The sequence below is a fragment of the Chionomys nivalis genome, chromosome 13, assembly GCF_950005125.1.
Source record: "Chionomys nivalis chromosome 13, mChiNiv1.1, whole genome shotgun sequence".
NCBI classification, from domain to species: domain Eukaryota; kingdom Metazoa; phylum Chordata; class Mammalia; order Rodentia; family Cricetidae; genus Chionomys; species Chionomys nivalis.
Window position 1 is genome coordinate 31,586,890 of NC_080098.1, and position 18,559 is coordinate 31,605,448.

The 18,559-nt window shown below is 40.8% G+C and overlaps 1 protein-coding gene across 3 annotated transcripts in view; it reads right to left on the reverse strand.

The window, feature by feature from the left end:
* Wdr37 (WD repeat domain 37) overlaps positions 1-18,559 on the reverse strand; it is a 62,985-nt gene that overhangs the window by 16,749 nt on the left and 27,677 nt on the right. For all 3 annotated transcript variants that reach the window (XM_057786982.1, XM_057786980.1, XM_057786981.1), the window contains 6 exons: positions 18,010-18,145; positions 16,118-16,189; positions 13,802-13,846; positions 11,853-11,929; positions 3,570-3,807; positions 2,229-2,370 (listed from right to left, as the gene is read on the reverse strand). In XM_057786982.1, the coding sequence (XP_057642965.1) occupies positions 2,229-2,370; positions 3,570-3,807; positions 11,853-11,929; positions 13,802-13,846; positions 16,118-16,189; positions 18,010-18,145 (710 nt within the window). The remainder of the gene's footprint in view (positions 1-2,228; positions 2,371-3,569; positions 3,808-11,852; positions 11,930-13,801; positions 13,847-16,117; positions 16,190-18,009; positions 18,146-18,559) is intronic.

Consider the following 18,559-nt stretch of genomic DNA (forward strand, 5'->3'; position numbering starts at 1 on the left):
TTCCTTGGCCTACATTAAAAATAAGAGTTCCAGTGGGCATAGTGATGAACGCCTTTAATCCCAGCACTTGGAAGGCAGAGTTAGGCAAACCTCTGGAATAGAGACGATGCCTGACCAATCTGGGAACTTCACATCCAACCTGTGAATCAGAACTACACCTGGCCAGGCACACGAAGGACTTATAAAACCCTGGCCATCTGTACCTTATTCAGACACAATGCTCCAGCCTTCATCAGTTCCCCCACAAAATCCATTCTATCCTTGCAAACATGATAAGGAAAAGCAGTTGGTCTGCCTATGACCGCATTTACTCTAACTTATCATAAGTATAGCTGCTAGCTTTCAAAAACAAAACGTTCTTCTTGGCCCAACTCAAATCTGATATTTTGCTTGCTCCAGTACAGGTTAGCAGAACCAACTGGGGGAGATGCCAGTGCTATTTTCCAGCCTAGCACATCATCCTATTGTAGAAAAATGATAGCAATGTATAGAGACTAGAGGACAACTGGAAGGTTCTGTGGTACCAAGAGCCAAAATTAAAATGACAATAAAGGACCACCAAAATGACAAGCATAACCAGAAATCTGCTTATTCTCAAAAGGGCTGGCTAGTGAAGATGAAAATAGCAGAATTAGAAACCACACTCTTTTGCAACATTCTTGTCCTGTCTAAGTTGACAGGGATCATCAACGAAGGAAGGCTGCTAGGGAATAAGAAAATCACTTATCTCAAAGTGTCACCTTAGTAACTCCAAACTAGAAAACATACCTTTCCAGGAAGAGACATGACAGACACTACCACAATCTGTGTCATGAGAAACTAGATACACAATCTCCTTGTTTATTGAAAGACCAAAAAGTATGTTTGTGGAAGAGCTCTGTTAAGATAGTCTCATGCTAAACTTTTTGATAGAAATTCAAGCAGAGAGGGACACACACTAGACTCATAATCCGTGTGTGTGTGTATATACACAGACAGAAAAAAACCTACACCTAGTGTATGCCCTGCAAATACACATAATAACAAAACCTTTAAAAGATACAACACAAGCCAGGGGCAGTGGTGGCACTTGCCTTTAATCCCAGCACTCAGGAGGCAGAGGCAGGTGGACCTCTGTGAGTTCAAGGCCAGCCTGGTCTACAAGAACTAGTTCCAGAACTGGCTTCATAGCTAGAGAAACCCTGTCTCAAAAACACAAAACACAGGTGTATCTATATATTAGGGAGTCACAAAACTAAAAAGGAGCCATAAGAGGCTGGGAAGTAGATCATAAAGGAGGTATAAAAGAGAGAGACTAGTGGAATGTGTATAAAAGGAAAGCAGAAGAAGATTGTGGTGGTTTAAATAAGTATGGCCCTCAAAAATGTGTTTGAATGCCTGACCTATAGGGGGTGGCACTATTTAGAGGTGTGGCCTTGTTGGAGTAGGTGAGGCCTTGTTGGAGGAAGTGTGCCACTGTGGAAGTGGGCTTTGATGTCTCTATAGGCTCAAGCCATGCCAAGTGTAACAAGTCTCTTCTGCTATCTTCAGGTACAGATGTTGAACTCTCAGCTCCTTCTCCAGGACCATGTCTGCCTACATGACATCTTGCTTCCTACCATGATAATAATAATGGACTAAACCTCTGAACTGTAAGCCAGCCCCAATTAAATGCTTTATTTTATAAGAGTTGCCGTGGTCATGATGTGTCTTCACAGCAATAGAAACCCTAAGACAGCGGGCAAACTGGGAGAAGAAAGGGAACCAGATAAGGAAAGAGGAAGAGTTGAGAACAGAGTATAATTGACACATGGGTATGGTGATGCCATTATTAAACCCAATACTTTGTTTGCTAATCTAAATTAGTCTAATTTGCTAATCAATTAATCTTAAAAAGACATATTACAATAATTTGTGAGTAGTTGCAGACAGTAAATCAGGCCTCTTGGTGGATAATAGGATTATGCTCTCACTACTCATGCCTGGAGTGCTTCTCGATTCTCCCTTTACTAAGCTACCCATTCCCAGTCCCTGACAGATTCTATCACATTCAATCTCTTGAGCCCATCAGAGCCTTCTTAGTATTCTATATCTTTTGAAAGACATACCAAAATGTTTAAAGAAAGTCATCATTGTGAAAAAGAGCTAAGTGTCAAACAGTAGAAATTAAGATTAGACTTAAATTTCAATGATAACCTATAACACTTTTTTTCATAGATAGTTAAGATCTCTAAACAACTGCAACTCACTCCGTGTGTCCTTGGAAAACATTCACGGAGTGGATGGAAGGGTCCCTGAAATCCCAAAGACGGAAAGTTGTGTCACGGGAAGAGGTCACCACGAGCCGCTGGGTGGGGTGAGTGCAACAGTGTGTTAACTCCTGGTCATGCCCTACAACCAAATACAACAAAAATACAAGGTCATCCACCTGCAGACACACAATTAAAGTGAAGCTTTTTTAAAAACTCAAGAACCAAAAGTATCCATCATCTTTACAGACAACACTAATAGCTGAGGGGAAAAGTAAACCTTAAGGGATTACTTAGTAGTATGGAAGGAAGGTTGTCCCCTCAGATGCCTGAAGTCATTTCAGCTATCCACATTAAAAAAAAAAAAAAAGAAAGAATAAGGAACTAGATACACCATAACTCAATTTCTTGTCTTAACAGTTAGAGGGTCAGACAAATCACTTTAACAGGCTGAAGACAACAAGAATAACTTCTAATGATATAGTTTGTGGGCCCTTAGTACAACATCCTGTCTTGAATTTAGACAGAGCCTATAAAAATATCTTTCTATAAATAGGGTATACAACAGACCAAAGAGAATTCCACATATGTAATTAAGGTCTCTAAATCAACATCTTTGTGTTAATCGAAGAAAGGCTGTCCGAATGGCCTGGCCTAAACAGCTGGAACCATTCAAGGGCCAAGGTCCTCCCAGAAGCTAGAGAATCCAGGGCAACAGAGGCATGCTCCTGCTGGCTTGGAAGCCAGCAACCTGCTATGTGGGAAGGGACTTTTGGTGGGAGCCCTGGATGCTCAGGACAGACCCTAACTGACCCCTACTAAGATTATACAGCCCCAGTCACATAGCTACAAGAAACTGGATGAATTTTTACAGCAACCAGTGAGCACAGAAGACTACAAATTCCAGAGGTCCTGCCCAAGCCACACCTTCACTTCAACCAAGCAGACCCTCACAGTTGAGGAGGACATAGAAAAGCTGACAAGGAAACATCAAGGTAATAGATTCCTGTTATTTAAGTGTGTTTTTTTTTTTAAAAAAAAAAAAGGAAGAAAGAAAGAAAGAAAGAAAGAAAGAAAGAAAGAAAAAGAAATTGTCAAAGAGAAACAGAAAACCAATACAGCAACCATATTTCAAATATTAAAATACTATATGCTACAATTAATCTCCTGAAGATAAAATAAATTTAGCTACAAAGAGTTCTATTAATCAGAAAGGATCTCCAAAAATGGCAACCAAATAGCCAATAGCACTAAACATAATCCTGGCCTGTAAGTAATTTGTAAGCTTAGACATAAAAACAGCCCAGCTAGGAAGAGTTTCAGATGTTCACGGCAAGGTACCTGTGAGAGAATGAACAAGTTCAGACGTCTCCACATCATACAGGTTGGCAGTTCTATCCCATGAGGCTGTCACCACTTGCTTCCCACCAACCAGCCAGTCAGCAGCAATAACCACACCCTGATGGCTTTTGAGAGACGTCAGCGGGACACGGACAGTAGGGCAGTCACTGGACACATCTCCATCAATGTCAGGCTCATCTTTATCAGAACACTCTATTTCATCTTCACCAGAAATTTGCTGTTAAGGTAAAAGTCAGAAAAGAAAGACTTTGTAGGACTCTTGAGATTTTTTTTCTGACATGACTATACCTTTATCTTTCTAGATTTAGTACCATTACAGCCAATGTAATTACAGTCTGATATGTAACTGGTGCTCAAGGAATGCTTTCTCAATGTTAAAGCTTGGTTATAAAAGAAATGCCAATATCCTGGAAAATAGTAAAGCTACTATGGCATCGAAAGACCTAAAACTCATTTTCACTAATCAATAATATAGAGAAAATAAAGCAAATTTCAATATTTTCATTTTACCATTTATTAGAAATACAATAAGAAATTAAAATGGATACATTAAAAGTCATTAGCATGTCCCCATACAAAAAGCATTTTAATTCTTAGAAGCCTGTTTAAAATACTTTTAAAACTTCTAAACTATAATATCTTAGAATTCTACTGTTCTAACAATGAGAGATCACTTGAATTTCCTGTATCAGTGAAATCTTTTATTAAAAGTCAGGTAACATAAAACTGTATTGCAAGTCTATACATCAGCTCTTCAAGAAAATATTTATTCGTTCAATAAATGCTGATAAACAGTGTTATTTATACAGCAGAGGAAACGGGGCATCTGTCATACGTAAAATGATGCTTACTCTAAATCATAAGGATGCCAGCATAAACACAATTGGTAAAGTTCCTGTCCTTACAGGAAAGACTACACGCACTCACAAAACCCACATATGGACTAGTGTAAGAATGAATGTCATGTGTATGCACATACTAGTATGAGAAGATGACACAGGAACAATATGGGAAGTATGTCATCTGTGTCATCTGCATTCACATGGTATGGAATGCATGGCACATACAATCAAGTGGCTGTGAGTGCTGTGAAGAGTAAGAAAGGGGACAGAAGAGAGAGAGTTGAAGGGTTGCTGTCTTACACAGAATTACACACAGAGGAAAGATTAACAACAATTGAGTTCTATTATGGAGAACAAAGAAGAGTATGCAGATACTAAAGGAAACAGCATTCTAGGCAGAAGAAGGAACAAGTATAAAATCCTCTTTCCCTGCTAGGCAACTGAGCTTGCAATGTGTGGAGGGACAGGGAGATGGTGTGAGGGAAGCAGTGTAGCAGGTGATGTCATGGAAAACCTGGTAGGCCATGGAAAGGACTCTGTGCTCTATTCTGCAAGTGGTGGAAAATCTTCACTTCTAAGCAGAGACATGGTATCACCTAAATTAAACTGCTGAGCACAGGAAAATGAAAGGAGGCTGAAATGCACTAGACTGTACCACCCACAAACTCATATGCTGAAGTTCCAACCCCAAGACCTCAGAATGTGAACCTAGTGGAAAAGGGCCCTTAAGAGGCAATTAAATTCAAATCAGGCTGGGTATAGGACCTAGTCTACCATGACTTACATACTGCAATAAAAAATTACAGCGGAGACACATACAAGGGAAAAATCATGCAAGGGCACAGTAAAAAGGTGACCTTCTGCTAGCCAAGGACAGAGGCCTTAGAATAAATTAATCCTTCTTCTACCTTGCTCTTAGACTTCTAGTCTACAGACTGTGATAACATAAATTTAATGTTGAAGCCACCAGTTCCAGGAAGCACCAGGGAAAAAATAACTACAAGAAAGAGAAATCTAGATGTGGGTGGTAGTAACAAAGATGAGAAGAAAGGCTGACTAATATACCCTCTCAGGAAAGTTTCAGAATTTGCCAATAGATATCCACATAGATTACAAACACATGTGTGTGCATGCACACAATTTGAAGATACTTTAAAAGCATATGATCCAAACTAAGTGAATGGCAACAGCATAAACAGATATGAATAATAAGATAAAAGTAGCATGTTAGAAGGAATGTCCAGAACTCAGAAGCAAATATAAGACACCCAAGGGAGATAAGAAGTAATTAGATGACAACCAAAGTCTGGAGTTAAGAGAAAAGTCAGTATGCAAATTTTGAGACCCATAGTAACAGGGAGCCCTTTAAGCCATAGATGCTGAGTGAGACCAACAAGGACTAGTATAGGAGAACAACAGATGAAAAGCAGATTCACGCTTACACCAGCGAGTAGAGCAGAGAGTCACCCAACAAGGGTTAAGGAAAGGAAGAAACAGAAGGAAAGAGTATCTGATAGAATCAAAAAGTAGCCTCAGAGTCTGCTGGATGAGCAACCATGAAGGCAAAGACTGAGAAACAGCAGAGTCATGGGGACACTAAGCTAGACACAGAGTGTGACTCAAGAGGGAAAAGAGTAAATTCACACAACACTTCTGAAGATGCTGGTGTGGAAAGGAAAACCAGTGAGGTGGTAGTTCTGGATGGGATCTGGGAGAATTGTGTGCTAATGGTAAGAACCACTCTAAGGACGGAAAGAAGCACTGCAGAAACATTATCAGGAAGAGAGGAAGTAGAACTCTAATAATGACAACAAGGAATCATCAGACTATGCTAAAATCTGGTTAAGAGTACAGAATGCACAGTACACAGAGTAGTGTAACTCTTCAATGAAGCCACACACGATTAACGTGTAAAGGAAGGGAAGTTTGGGGAAGGTAGGTACAGCTAAGAAAGGACAGAATGTGCTAACTAGAAAAGCATACTTGTTTTCAGTATGGGCTGAAGTGTGGGAATGTAAAAACTAAGCCCAGAGAGATTTGCAAAGGGAAAGCAGAACAGACCCTGTAGTCTAGGAATCTAATGCTCTTGCTTATAATCCCTGCACTGTAGAGGCTGAGGCAGGGATATCGTAAAAGGTGAAGGGCAGTAGAGCTACACACTGAGGGCCTGCTTCAAAAGCAAACAACAGGAGAAGGGGAGGGGAAGCCAGAAAAGAAAGGACTTCATCTCAAAGGCAAAGGCGGAGTTATCTGGGTATCAAGATATCCATTATTCTACAAAGATGACTCCTGATGAACTATGGAAAAGGAGCTATGGTAGGCAGCCACTAGATTAGATTCAACTGGTTAAAGAAGTTGACAGCCTGGAAATCTGTGGAAAAGCAAAGGCTGGTAAATCCCTTTCCCTTCTGCATGAGATGAGAGCTTTGTTCCCAGGCCACGCTATTCAAGAGAAGAATGAGTCCTGGCAGATAAACATACCAAGACAGGAAGGGCGGCTACAATCACAGGAAATGCCTGACGGGAATACTACAGCACTGCTGTAGCTCTGAGCTTAGTGTCTAAATGCCTCCTGTCTCTGCTGTTACTCATAAAACTGTCCAGAAGGTCCTGGCTCCTTGTCACGGGGCTTCTTAGCTCCCATGCCTGCATCCAAGGAGTCTGGCGGTCCTGTATCTGTGCTGCTGCATAGTTCTGGATGCTCTGTGGACAAGGATCTCTCTGACTAGGTGATGAACATAGCTCCAGCAAAGAATAAGGAATGTGACAGTTGACACAGTCTTGTCCATTTGTATTTCCCAATGGTGGTCCATGGAGAAACTCAGTGGATATTTCTCTTGTATGCTACACAACGTTTTCCCTGGGCAGTGGTGGCACATGCCTTTAATCCCAGTATTCAGGAGGCAGAGGCAGGTGGATCTCTCTGAGTTCGAGGCCAGCCTGGTCTACAGAGTGAGTTCTAGAACAGCCAGATACACAGAGAAACAGTGTCTCGAAAAAAAAAAAAATCCCCAAATAGTTTCCCAAGGTGATGTGGGATTTCCCTCAGTATGCTGTGATTACCACTAATGAATAAAGAAACTGCTTTGGACCTATAGCAGGGCAGAATTTAGGTAGGCGGGGAAGACAGAACTGAATGTTGAGAGAAAGAAGGGTATAGTTAGGGAGAAGCCATGGAGTCACTGCCAGAGTCAGACATGCCGAAACTTTAGCCAGTAAGCCACTGCCACATGGCAATACACAGATTAATAGAAATGGGTTAAATTAATATGTAAGAGTTAGCCAATAAGAAGCTAGAGCTAAAGGACCAAGCAGTGATTTAAGTAATATAGTTTCTGTGTGATTATTTTGGGTCTAGAGCTAAAGGACCAAGCAGTGATTTAAGTAATATAGTTTCTGTGTGATTATTTTGGGTCTAAGCTGGCCGGGCGGCCAGGAATCAACAAGCAACCTCCCTCCAACACCAGGGACACAGAAAAGACTGAATGGATTCCTTAAGATTTCATGGAGTAATGAAAATAGATTCATATCTATCACCATGCACAAAACTCAAGTCCAAATGGATTAAAGACTTCAATATAAATCTGACCACACTGAACCTGATAGAAGAGAAAGTGGGCAGTAGCCTGCAATGCATGAGCACAGGAGATAACTTCCTACATATAACCCCAGTAGCACAGACAATAAGAGCAACAATGAATAAATGGGACCTCCTGAAACTGAGATGCTTCTGTAAAGCAAAGAACACAGTCATTAAGACAAAAAGGCAACCTCTACTGAATGGGAGAAGATCTTCACCAACCCCACATCAGACAAAGGTCTGATCTCCAAAATATATAAAGAACTCAAGAAGCTAAACCTTAAAATTCTAAATAACCCAATTTAAAAAATGGGGTACTGAACTAAGCAGAGAATTCTCAACAGAAGAATTTCAAATGGCCAAAAGATACTTAAGGACATGTTCAACTTCCTTAGTGATCAGGGAAATGCAAATCAAAACAACTCTGAGATACTATCTTACACCTGTCAGAATAGCAAAAATCAAAAGCTTATGTTGGAGAGGATATGGAGTAAGGGGAACACTCATCCATTGCTGGTAGGAATGCAAACTTGTGCAACCACTTTGGAAATCAGTGTGGCAGTTTCTCAGAAAATTGGGAGTCAACATACCTCGGGATCTAGCAATATTACTCTTGGGAATATATGCAAAAGATGCCCAATCATATACAAAAGCATTTGTTCAACTATGTTCATAGCAGCATTATTTGTAATAGCCAGAACCTGGAAACAACATGCCCCCCAACAGAAGAATGGATAAAGAAAGTGTGGCACATCTACACATTAGAGTATTACTCAGCGGTAAAAAAAAACAATGACATCTTAAATTTTGCATGCAAATGGATGGAAGTAGAAAACTCTATCCTGAGTGAGATAACCCAGACCCAAAAATATGAATATGGTATGTTCTCGCTCATCAGTGGATTCTAGCCATAAACAAAGGACATTGAGCTTATAGTTCATGATCCCAGAGAAGCTAAGTAATAAGGTGAACCCAAAGAAAAACATATATAGATCCTCCTAGAAATTGGAAGCAGACAAGATCGCCAAGCAAAAGTTGGGAGCATGGGGATGAGGGTGGGTTGGAGGGAAGGGGAGAGAGGGAGAGAGAAGGGAGAAGGGGAGGGTTGGGGAGAGCTTGGGGAAGTGGGATGGATGAGATGGAGGAAGGACAGATATGGGAGCAGGGAAGAAGATATTTTAATTAAGGGAGCCATTTGGGGGTTGGCAAGAGGCTTGGCTCAGGAGGGGTTCCCTAGAGTCCACGGGGATGACCCCACCTAGGACCCTGGACAGTGGAAGAGAGGGTACCTTAACTGGCCTTGTCCCATAGACAGACTAATGACTATCTTGAATATCATCATAGAACCTTTGTCCGGCGACGGATGGAGACAGAGACAGAGACCCACATTGGATCACTGGACTGAGCTCCCAAGGTCCTGTTGAAGAGCGGAAGGAGGGAGAATATGAGCAAGGAAGTCAGGACCACGAGGGGTTGGTCCACCCACTGAGACAGTGTGCCTGAGCTAATGGGAGCTCACCAAAGCCAGCTGGACTGGGAATGAACGAGCATGGGATCAAAACTGGTCTCTCTGAATGTGGTTGACAGTTGGGGCAGACTGAGGGGCCAAGGACAATGGCACTGGGATTTGTCTCTACTGCATGTACTAGCTTTTTGGGATCTTATTCTCTTTGGAGACATACCTTGCTCAGCCTGAATGTAGTGGGGAGGGCCTTAGACTTCCCACAGGGCAGGGTGCCTTGCCCTCTCTTAGGACTGGAGGGGGGTGGAGGGAGGGTGGGGGGAGTGGGAGGGAAGTGGGAGGAGGGGAGGAAGTGGGAATTTTGATTAGTGTTATTTTTAAAGTAATAAAAACAAACAAACAAACAAAAGATTTCATGGAGTAGCTAGGAACAGAGCAGGGAGACAAAAGAGTGTGTCACAGAGAATTCCAAACTTCGTGACAGGTGTGTTAACTAATCGGACTCCTGACCTACAACAGTGAACACAATAGACTTTTGCTTTAAAAAAAAAAAGATAGTAAGAAATGAACACCCAGATATAGGATGGAGCAACCTCCTCAGACAAGCAACACAGAGGAAAGCATTTGAGTGTCAAGATCATATGGATAGTTTGGGCCATGTGTAACGTTAAACATGTGTTCCATTGGAGAGACCATAGAAAAACGGCTCAAAAAAGGCTCCCAAACCTCATGTTTTAGAAGGTGAAATGACTAGTTAATTCTGGAGAGCAGAAGTCCATTATAAAGGTACCAACCAGTTCACTTTCTGATAGAAGGACTTTTCCCACCTGGTGAACAGCTGCCTTTCATGTAATGGAGAGAATAGAAAGCAGTCCCTCTGGTATCTTAAGGACAATAATATTATCAGATCAGGGTCCCACCCTATGGTCTCATTAAACTTGGACTACTTTCTTAAAGGTATTAATTCCAATTAAAGCCACGTTAGCATACAAATTTGGGGATGACATAAATCGCAACCATAACATTCTAAGCTGGGCCTCCAAATTACACCTTTCTACACTGGAAAATACATTCATTCTATCCCTACACATCAGCTCATTCCAACATTAACTCTCAATCTAAAGTACAGTTTTAACAAAATCCCATTTAAATCGGGAGCTCTGGGGCTAGAGAGATGGCTCAGTGCTTAAGAGCATGTACTGCTCTTCCGGAGAATCTGAGTTCAATTCCCAGCACAGATAGATGATAGATAGATTAGATAGACAGATAGACAGACAGACAGACAGACAGACAGACAGACAGACAGACAGATAATACAAAAAAATTGGGAGGTTTAATCCCAGCACTCGGGAGGCAGAGGCAGGCGGATCTCTGTGAGTTTGAGGCCAGCCTGGTCTAGAAGAGCTAGTTCCAGGACAGGAACAAAAAAGCTACAGAGAAACCCTGTCTTGAAAATCCAAAAAAAATTGGGAGGTCTACATGAGAATCAAGGTATAATTTATCCCCAGGCAAAAATCCTAACTAGCTATAGACCACAGAAAACAAACGAGCTATATTTATTCAAAATACAATACTGCAGAAGTACAGGACAAATAATTCTATTCCAAAAAGGAGCAAAAGAAAAGGAGGGAAGAAAAACAGGTTTCAAACAAACCCCAAATCTAGTCAAGCAGATTCCATTAGATCTTAAGTCAACAATGATCCTCTTAGGCTCCATTCTTTACCTTTTAGAACCACTAAGGAAGCTTCCTCACCATGACAGCTAGCTGGGCAGTCCCATCCCTGCTACGGCACTGAGCTGTGGCACTCTGTCCCCCAATCCCCATGGCCCCAAACCAAAGAGAGGCCATGCTCTAGTGAAGCTGAGGGAAAATGAAAATTCAAGGCCAGCTTGGGTTGGGTTACAATTAAATCATGTCTGTTAAAAAGAAAAAAGAGGGATAGAAAAGAAGAAAATGAAGCAGAGAAGTAGGGAGGATGAAAACCAAGAAGCCTGCCCTTTGATATGAGGAGAAGCCAACATCAGGCCTATGGCAATTTCCAAATCACTTTCAGATCCTTGGTCCCTTATCCAAAGGAAGACACATATTTATAGCCAGGCAGTTCCACTTCTTGCTGCTTACGAGAACCCCAGCACTCTGGCAGTCTTCCTCCATGTCACCTACGCTCTGTTCCTTACCCATAGCAATACAACTCTTCTCTGCTCCTAGTGTCTGCTGAGGCGGCTGATTAAATTCACAGTTCACGTCTACACTAATGTCAGTTACGCCACATCCAACCACACCAGACACTATCAGCTTATTCTAAAATTTGCAAACATCCAGAGTCCTGCATGAGCAGACCAACAGTGAACTGTCAGAGTAACTAAACATGCTTACGCTAGTGTCGGCAACAGGCTGAGGTGTTGGAAGCTGTACCACGTATCTCCAAATATGAGCAGTCTGATCTCCAGAAGCTGAAGAGACAAATGGGGGAAGATTATCCACTGGGCAAAACATGCATAAAATGTGCTCTTTCCTACACTGTGGCCAAACATCAATCATGCTTTTCTAACTTAGTGATCATTTAGCAAAATAAATATACTTTATTTAAATAATGATTTCAGACTATACAAGGCTATTAAGAATAGAACAATATACAAAATTAGGGTTACAATTACTAAAGAAAATATTTCCTCTTTCACCTTAGAGAAACTTTGATTTCTCTATATTTAGAGAAATATTTAAGAAAATATGTTTTCTTAAATTCTCTATATTTAAGGAAAATAATTATAAAGAGTTTATTTTTAATCTATGTAATAAGTACTCTATTTGTGACTACAACAGTCTGGGATGTTTCGGGAAAGGGAATGATACTTGCATCCATTCATCATTAATAGGACTTAACAATATGTTTTACTTATCATGTTACTATTAGCATTACTTATTTGTGTTGCTTTCATATTCCTCTTCTTTCTAGCATAAATTTGTAAGAAAATGCTCTCATCAGGAGTGGAAGACAAAGAACAGCCACCCAGGGCACTGAAGGCCCTCTTAGACTCCTGAGTGGTATTCTCAGCCCTCTCCTAAGTGGTCTGCTTTTCATCTGTCTTCACTGCTGCAAAACTTACCTAAAGACGTTTCCATGAGCTGATAGTGCGTTTGTTATGGCCGAAATCAACTGATTGGCAATTGCCAGTTTCTCTTCAAATCAACACTATATAAAAATTGCAGTCTAATTTTTTTCTATTATCTGCCTCAAAGTTGATATTCCTTTCTTAGATGTCACTTGGTTTCACTTCTCCTTTCTAAGCCTTTGGTTTATATCTAGACATATCCAACTTCCATACTCCTAGTGTCTTTCCTCTCTACCAATCAAACAATAAAACTTCAGTGTCTTCCCCACCTCAACTCCTCAGATATGTAGTACGGTAAATATTGGCTATGATCATCAAAGACTAGTAAATGATTTAGAGTAAGCTTTCCATCACGTGTGAAAAGTCTTGCTCACTACACATTAAAAGTACTCATGTTGGGCTCCCTCTTAAACCTCCCACCTGCACAGAGCACTGTGTCATCTCAACATGCATACTCTATCCTGGGTCAGCACAATCTGGGCCATGGGAAAATGCAGACATTTTCCCATTTCTGTAAATAAACTGTCATGTCTTGTCACCTCCTACAGAGACACACTTTCATGCTATAAAAACAGGACAAAGCAGGGACAGACGTCATACAATCTGTCAAAGACAATATACTAACTAACTGGTCTTTTTCAGAAGCATGACAACCTCTGGCCCACCAAAGCTAACACATACTCTCCAAGATTATAGCCTATACCCCAAAACATATGACTCCACAGATGCCTGACAATTTTGTAGAAATAATCCTCAGTTCAAAAGGCTACCTTCGGGCTGGAGAGCTGGCTCAGTGGTTAAGAGCACTGACTGCTCTTCCAGAGTTCCTGAGTTCAGTTCCCAGCAACCACATGGTGGCTCACAGCCATCTATAATGAGATCTGGTGCCCCCTTCTGGCATGCGGGCACATATGGAAGGAATGTTGTACACATAAATAAATAAATCTTTTTTTTTAAAAAAGGCTACCTTCTAAAAGCAGTAAATCAAGCTACGTTTTTAAAGCCAGTCTAAAATATAACATACACAAGCTACTGCAGCTTAGGTAAATTACCTAGAAAGGAACGGAAATAGTTCATAAAATGTCTACTAAAGATTGTCTAACTTTCATAAGTGCTATGGATAATTCTGATAGTACTAACAAAAGAATACAAAATTTACAGCTGTTTTAAGATTACTAATAATTTCATTCAAGAAAGGAAAAACAAACATACCAGTAAGAGCCAACTGCTCTGAGGGATGAAATTTTATAGAATTTACTGCAAAACAAAATATTAAAAAAACAGGTTTAAGATAACAAACCATGTCATCAATATTTATTAGCTATTGTATTACAAGTTAGTTATAAATTTTAAAAAACTATGACAGTTTGAGAATTTTGCCAAATTTCAAAAAATTATCCATTAGTACAATTTTGTGAGCTATGCCTTTAAAATTATGTTTTACTAGGAAGCTACATAAAAAAGAGAGAATTCTATTTACTTTAAATACTGAAATAAATAATATAAAAGAGCTGGTGAAAAATATATATATATATATTTTTTTTTTTTTTTTTTTTTTTTTTTTGGTTTTTCGAGACAGGGTTTCTCTGTGGCTTTGGAGCCTGTCCTGGAACTAGCTCTTGTAGACCAGGCTGGTCTCGAACTCACAGAGATCCGCCTGCCTCTGCCTCCCGAGTGCTGGGATTAAAGGCGTGCGCCACCATTGCCCGGCAAATGTTATTTTCTTATAAGTAATAAATGTTATAATGCTAAAAATTAGCAAATTTATTTTAAAAATAAACCAGGGGTAAATGGGCTGGAGAGACAACTTAGTGGTTAAGAATTCTTACTGTTCTTATAGAAAATTCAGGCTCAGTTCCCAGCATCAACATGGCTGCTTACAACCTGTTGAAACTCTAGTTCCAATAGATCCAACACCCTCTTCTGACCTCTCAGCACCAGGCACACATATGGTGCATATAAATTTTCAGGCAAAAATAATACACATAAAATAAAAATATATACATCTTTCTTTTAAAAGCATGGAGACTGTACCACATGCTCTAAAATGTTATCATATTTTTGAGTTCCTAGTACTTTCTTTGGGGCAGTGTATTTATAAACTAAGGAAGAACAGACTGATGAGAAAGGGACAAAAGAGACAAGCAGCAGCAGGAGCAGCTTGCTACTGTGTGACAGTGTTAATACTGTAAAGGGAGAGAAGGTGCTGAGACAGGGAGGAGGTGGGGGAGAGGCGAAGATTCAGAGGCCTGCCTTAGAGGAGACCACCGAGATGGTCAGGAAGGTGCTAAGTTAAATAAAGATTCATTCATGGGTGTGGCTTAGCACAAGCTAAAGGTGAGGTTGAGTCTATAAATGTGAGCCTAAGCTGAACTCCAACTTAAGCAGAGATGTTCTCAAAAGACACACACTGTATCCCTCTCTTTGGCTACCAGACTGTCACCTTTTCTCCACTGGGAGAATTATTGTGTTTTAACAACATGCAGGAGTCCATCTGAAGCTGACCTCCAAAAACAAAAGAGGCTTCCACTCTATATAAAAGACCAAAGGAATGGATCCAGGGACTAAAAAAACTCAGGACTGAGTGGGAATATTACATATCAAAAAAAGAAGACTCTTTCAAAACTGAGGATCTTTAAACCCTGTTTTCTTCAGGTTAAACTTAGCACCAACAAAAAAAAGAGGAAGGGGAGGGAGGGAGGGGGGGAGGGAGGGAGGGGGGGAGGGGGGAGGGGGGAGGGAGGGAGGGAGGGAGGGAGGGAGGGAGGGAGGGAGGGAGGGAGGGAGGGAGGGAGGGAGGGAGGGAGGGAGGGAGGGAGGGAGGGAGTTTCTGTAAAAGAATGGAGGCAACAGGAGCCCAAGTCCCTTCCCTAAACTCACATTATGTTCTAGACTCTGTCCTGTTGATTTCTATGAACTGTTGGGATGGTCACAGACACAGCAGAGAAGAAATCACACACTCCTGACCTAAGTGCCCAATAACAAGACTATCTATCAACGCTAAGGAAACAGGGGAGCTAGCAAAGGAGGGGAATGAACTGGTAGGCAGCCCTGCACAGAGACTGGATGAAGACATTCTAGGTGGAAGAAATTTACAAATGTTTGAAAGAAAAATTTAAAAGTGAAATTTGATCAAAACATTGTTAACACCCAGGATTCACTGAAGAGGCGGGAGAGAGCTACTGTAGAATAGAAACTGCAGATCCAAACACAGTCTGTGGGAGCAGCCTTTACTTTGCCTGACCAAACTATTAAGCATTAATCTCTAACACATGGTTCCTAATAAATAATTATAAAGTTACACAATGAAGACTAACACATTGCACAGGCTGTCTTTTCCCTGTATTACTCATACAAGGTAAAGCTTATCTACTCTGATTGCATTACACTGTCCCCACCCACCAAAATATTAAAATTTTATATCAAGTATAAAACTTTCTACCAATACAGACAGTATTATGAAGAAAATTAAAAAGGCACCAAAGAAACCCAGCTTCTGATGCTGTGCCCCTTTAGGTAAATGCTTACCTGAGCCCATATGGCCGGCATATTTGACAAGACATCTGCCCGTCTCTATGCTCCACAGCAAAGCCGTGTGATCTAAAAAGACGAAGATGTCAGAACTTAGCCATCACAAATTTTACAGTCTCTTAAAAAATACAATAATATTCTAAAAATGTTGTCATATAGCCCTAATAGGTATTTTTAATTTAGTTTTATTTTATATGTATGGACATTTTTGCCTGCGTGTATGTCCGTGTACCTTGAAGGATAGGAGAGGGTTCTGGATCCATTGGGACTAGAGTTAAGAACAGCTGGGAGGCACCATGTGAGTGTTGAAAATCAGAACTCAAACTGGGGTCTCTGGAAGAACAGCCAGTGTTCTTACCCGAGTCATCTCTCCAGTCCCCCGAACAGTTCTTGCAACTTTGATTCTACTACTTTGTACAATTCAATTATCCTAAAGTGTTGTGACTTGTCTGAAGCCACGGAACTGGAAAGGACAACTGGACTTTACATTCTAGTGGACTATGACACCGAGGCCATCACGTGTGAAACTGGCATGCAGACGTCATCACAGGTCTATTATCTTCTCCTAAAATCAGAGCCTTCCAGAACACCTGTGATTCTCAAAGTCAATTCGCCTCCAATTCAGTCAAATTATATGAAATGATGGCTGTCCCTTTGGACCTTTTCTTCTCATAAGCATTAAGGGGGAGTAAAGGGAGAATTAAAGAAAATCTTAAAATGAAATAGTAGTCAATTATCCAAAGGAAATTTCAGAATCATTAGAAGTCACTCCTCCTTTTTTAATAATACTTTCAAACCATCCAAGATATTTTAGGATGACTACAACTACAAACAGGCAAAGACACTTTCAACACTCTAACTAGGTTTCCTGCATCTTTTACTTTTAAAAATCAGAATCCAGGTCAGGTGGTGGTGATGGACTCCATTAATCCCAGGACTTGGGCAGCAGAAGCAGGCAAATCTATGTGAGTTCAAAGCCAGCCTGGTCTTTAGAGCAAGTTCCACAGAGCTACATAGTGAAACCCTTTCTCAAAATGGAAAAAAAAAAAAAAAAAAAAAAAAGAGAGAGAGAATCTAACAAGAAAGGAACTTCTCATAAGCTAAGAAAGTCATTTTCAACAACCAATTATCATTTATATCTGAAGAGATAGTGTGTTAGACTAATCTGAACTTTCATGAATTATCCTGTTAGTGGTGAAACCTACCCTGTGACCCCCGAAGGACATCCTCCCCTGAAGAGCAGCCTCCTGTGACAACTCAACAGTCTAGAGAATATGCATTTTTCAGTTGCTAGCAGAAACTTCCCCTTGACTGCTAGAAGAAAAATGACAAACCTGTCCCCAAATCAGAAGCACATCTGGCTTGAACAAAAACAAAGCCAATCAAAAAAATATCTAATGTTTAAAAACTATCTCACCTATGCTGTGTCAACCATTCCGATACAGACACTCTCACATAACTAGTTGGAGCCAAGTCTCTCCTTCCTTAAAAACATTAGCCCAGCCTTAGCCGTGACATTCACCCACGGAACTACTGCAAAAGAAGACTACAGGTCTCAGAAGTGGGTGCTCCCATGCCAAGGCAAAGGGCTTTCCTTTTCTTTTCCCTTCTTTCCTCTTAATTTCATTTTTGTTTGAGAGACAATGTGACACGGCTTTATATCACACAGTCCATGCTGGCCTGGAACTTGAGGTCCTCCTACCTCTACCTTGAGTGCTGGGACTTTAGCATATACCACCAAACCTGGATCCAAAGCTTCGGTTTCAATAACTCTTCCAGCATGTTTTTGTTTCCAGGAACTATTCTGCCACTGCTAACTGTAAGTCACTGCCATGAGCTTTCAATCAAAGACATATCTTATAAGCCAGCTGCAACAGTGTCTGGCTCACCAGCAGACGCTGTCCCAAGAACCACAGGCTGTGTCCTTGCAACACTGACATCCCAGATGCCATCCCTGTGGCCAATATACTCCTTCACAAGCTGGCAGATGGCCCTTGATGTGGTAGTCTTAAAGCTGGAGACAATCTAAATTAAGAAGAAAAGAAGCACTTTTAAACACTGAATTTAATTTCTCTAAGCTAAAAAAAAAAAAGGCAAAATAGCAAAAAGATGTCTTGAAAGATGTGTAAGTAATTTAAGAGAATATTGTAAACACTAATGGAATAGAATACAAGCATGAACAGAAGGGAGCTGCCGCACACAATACAGCTGTTTTCACTGCACTCATTATCAGAGGCTGCAGAAAATTCTCCCACTCCACTAGTGGATTCTTATCCAGATAATGTCTCACTGCGAAGAAGGCACAGAAGAAGGTGGGACTTGCAAGTCACTCTTCCCCAAACCTCAATCACCAAACAAAATTCTCCATCTTTAAAACACACATATACGCACAAAGAAATAGAGACAGAGACAGACAGACAGAGCCCAGACAAAGACAGA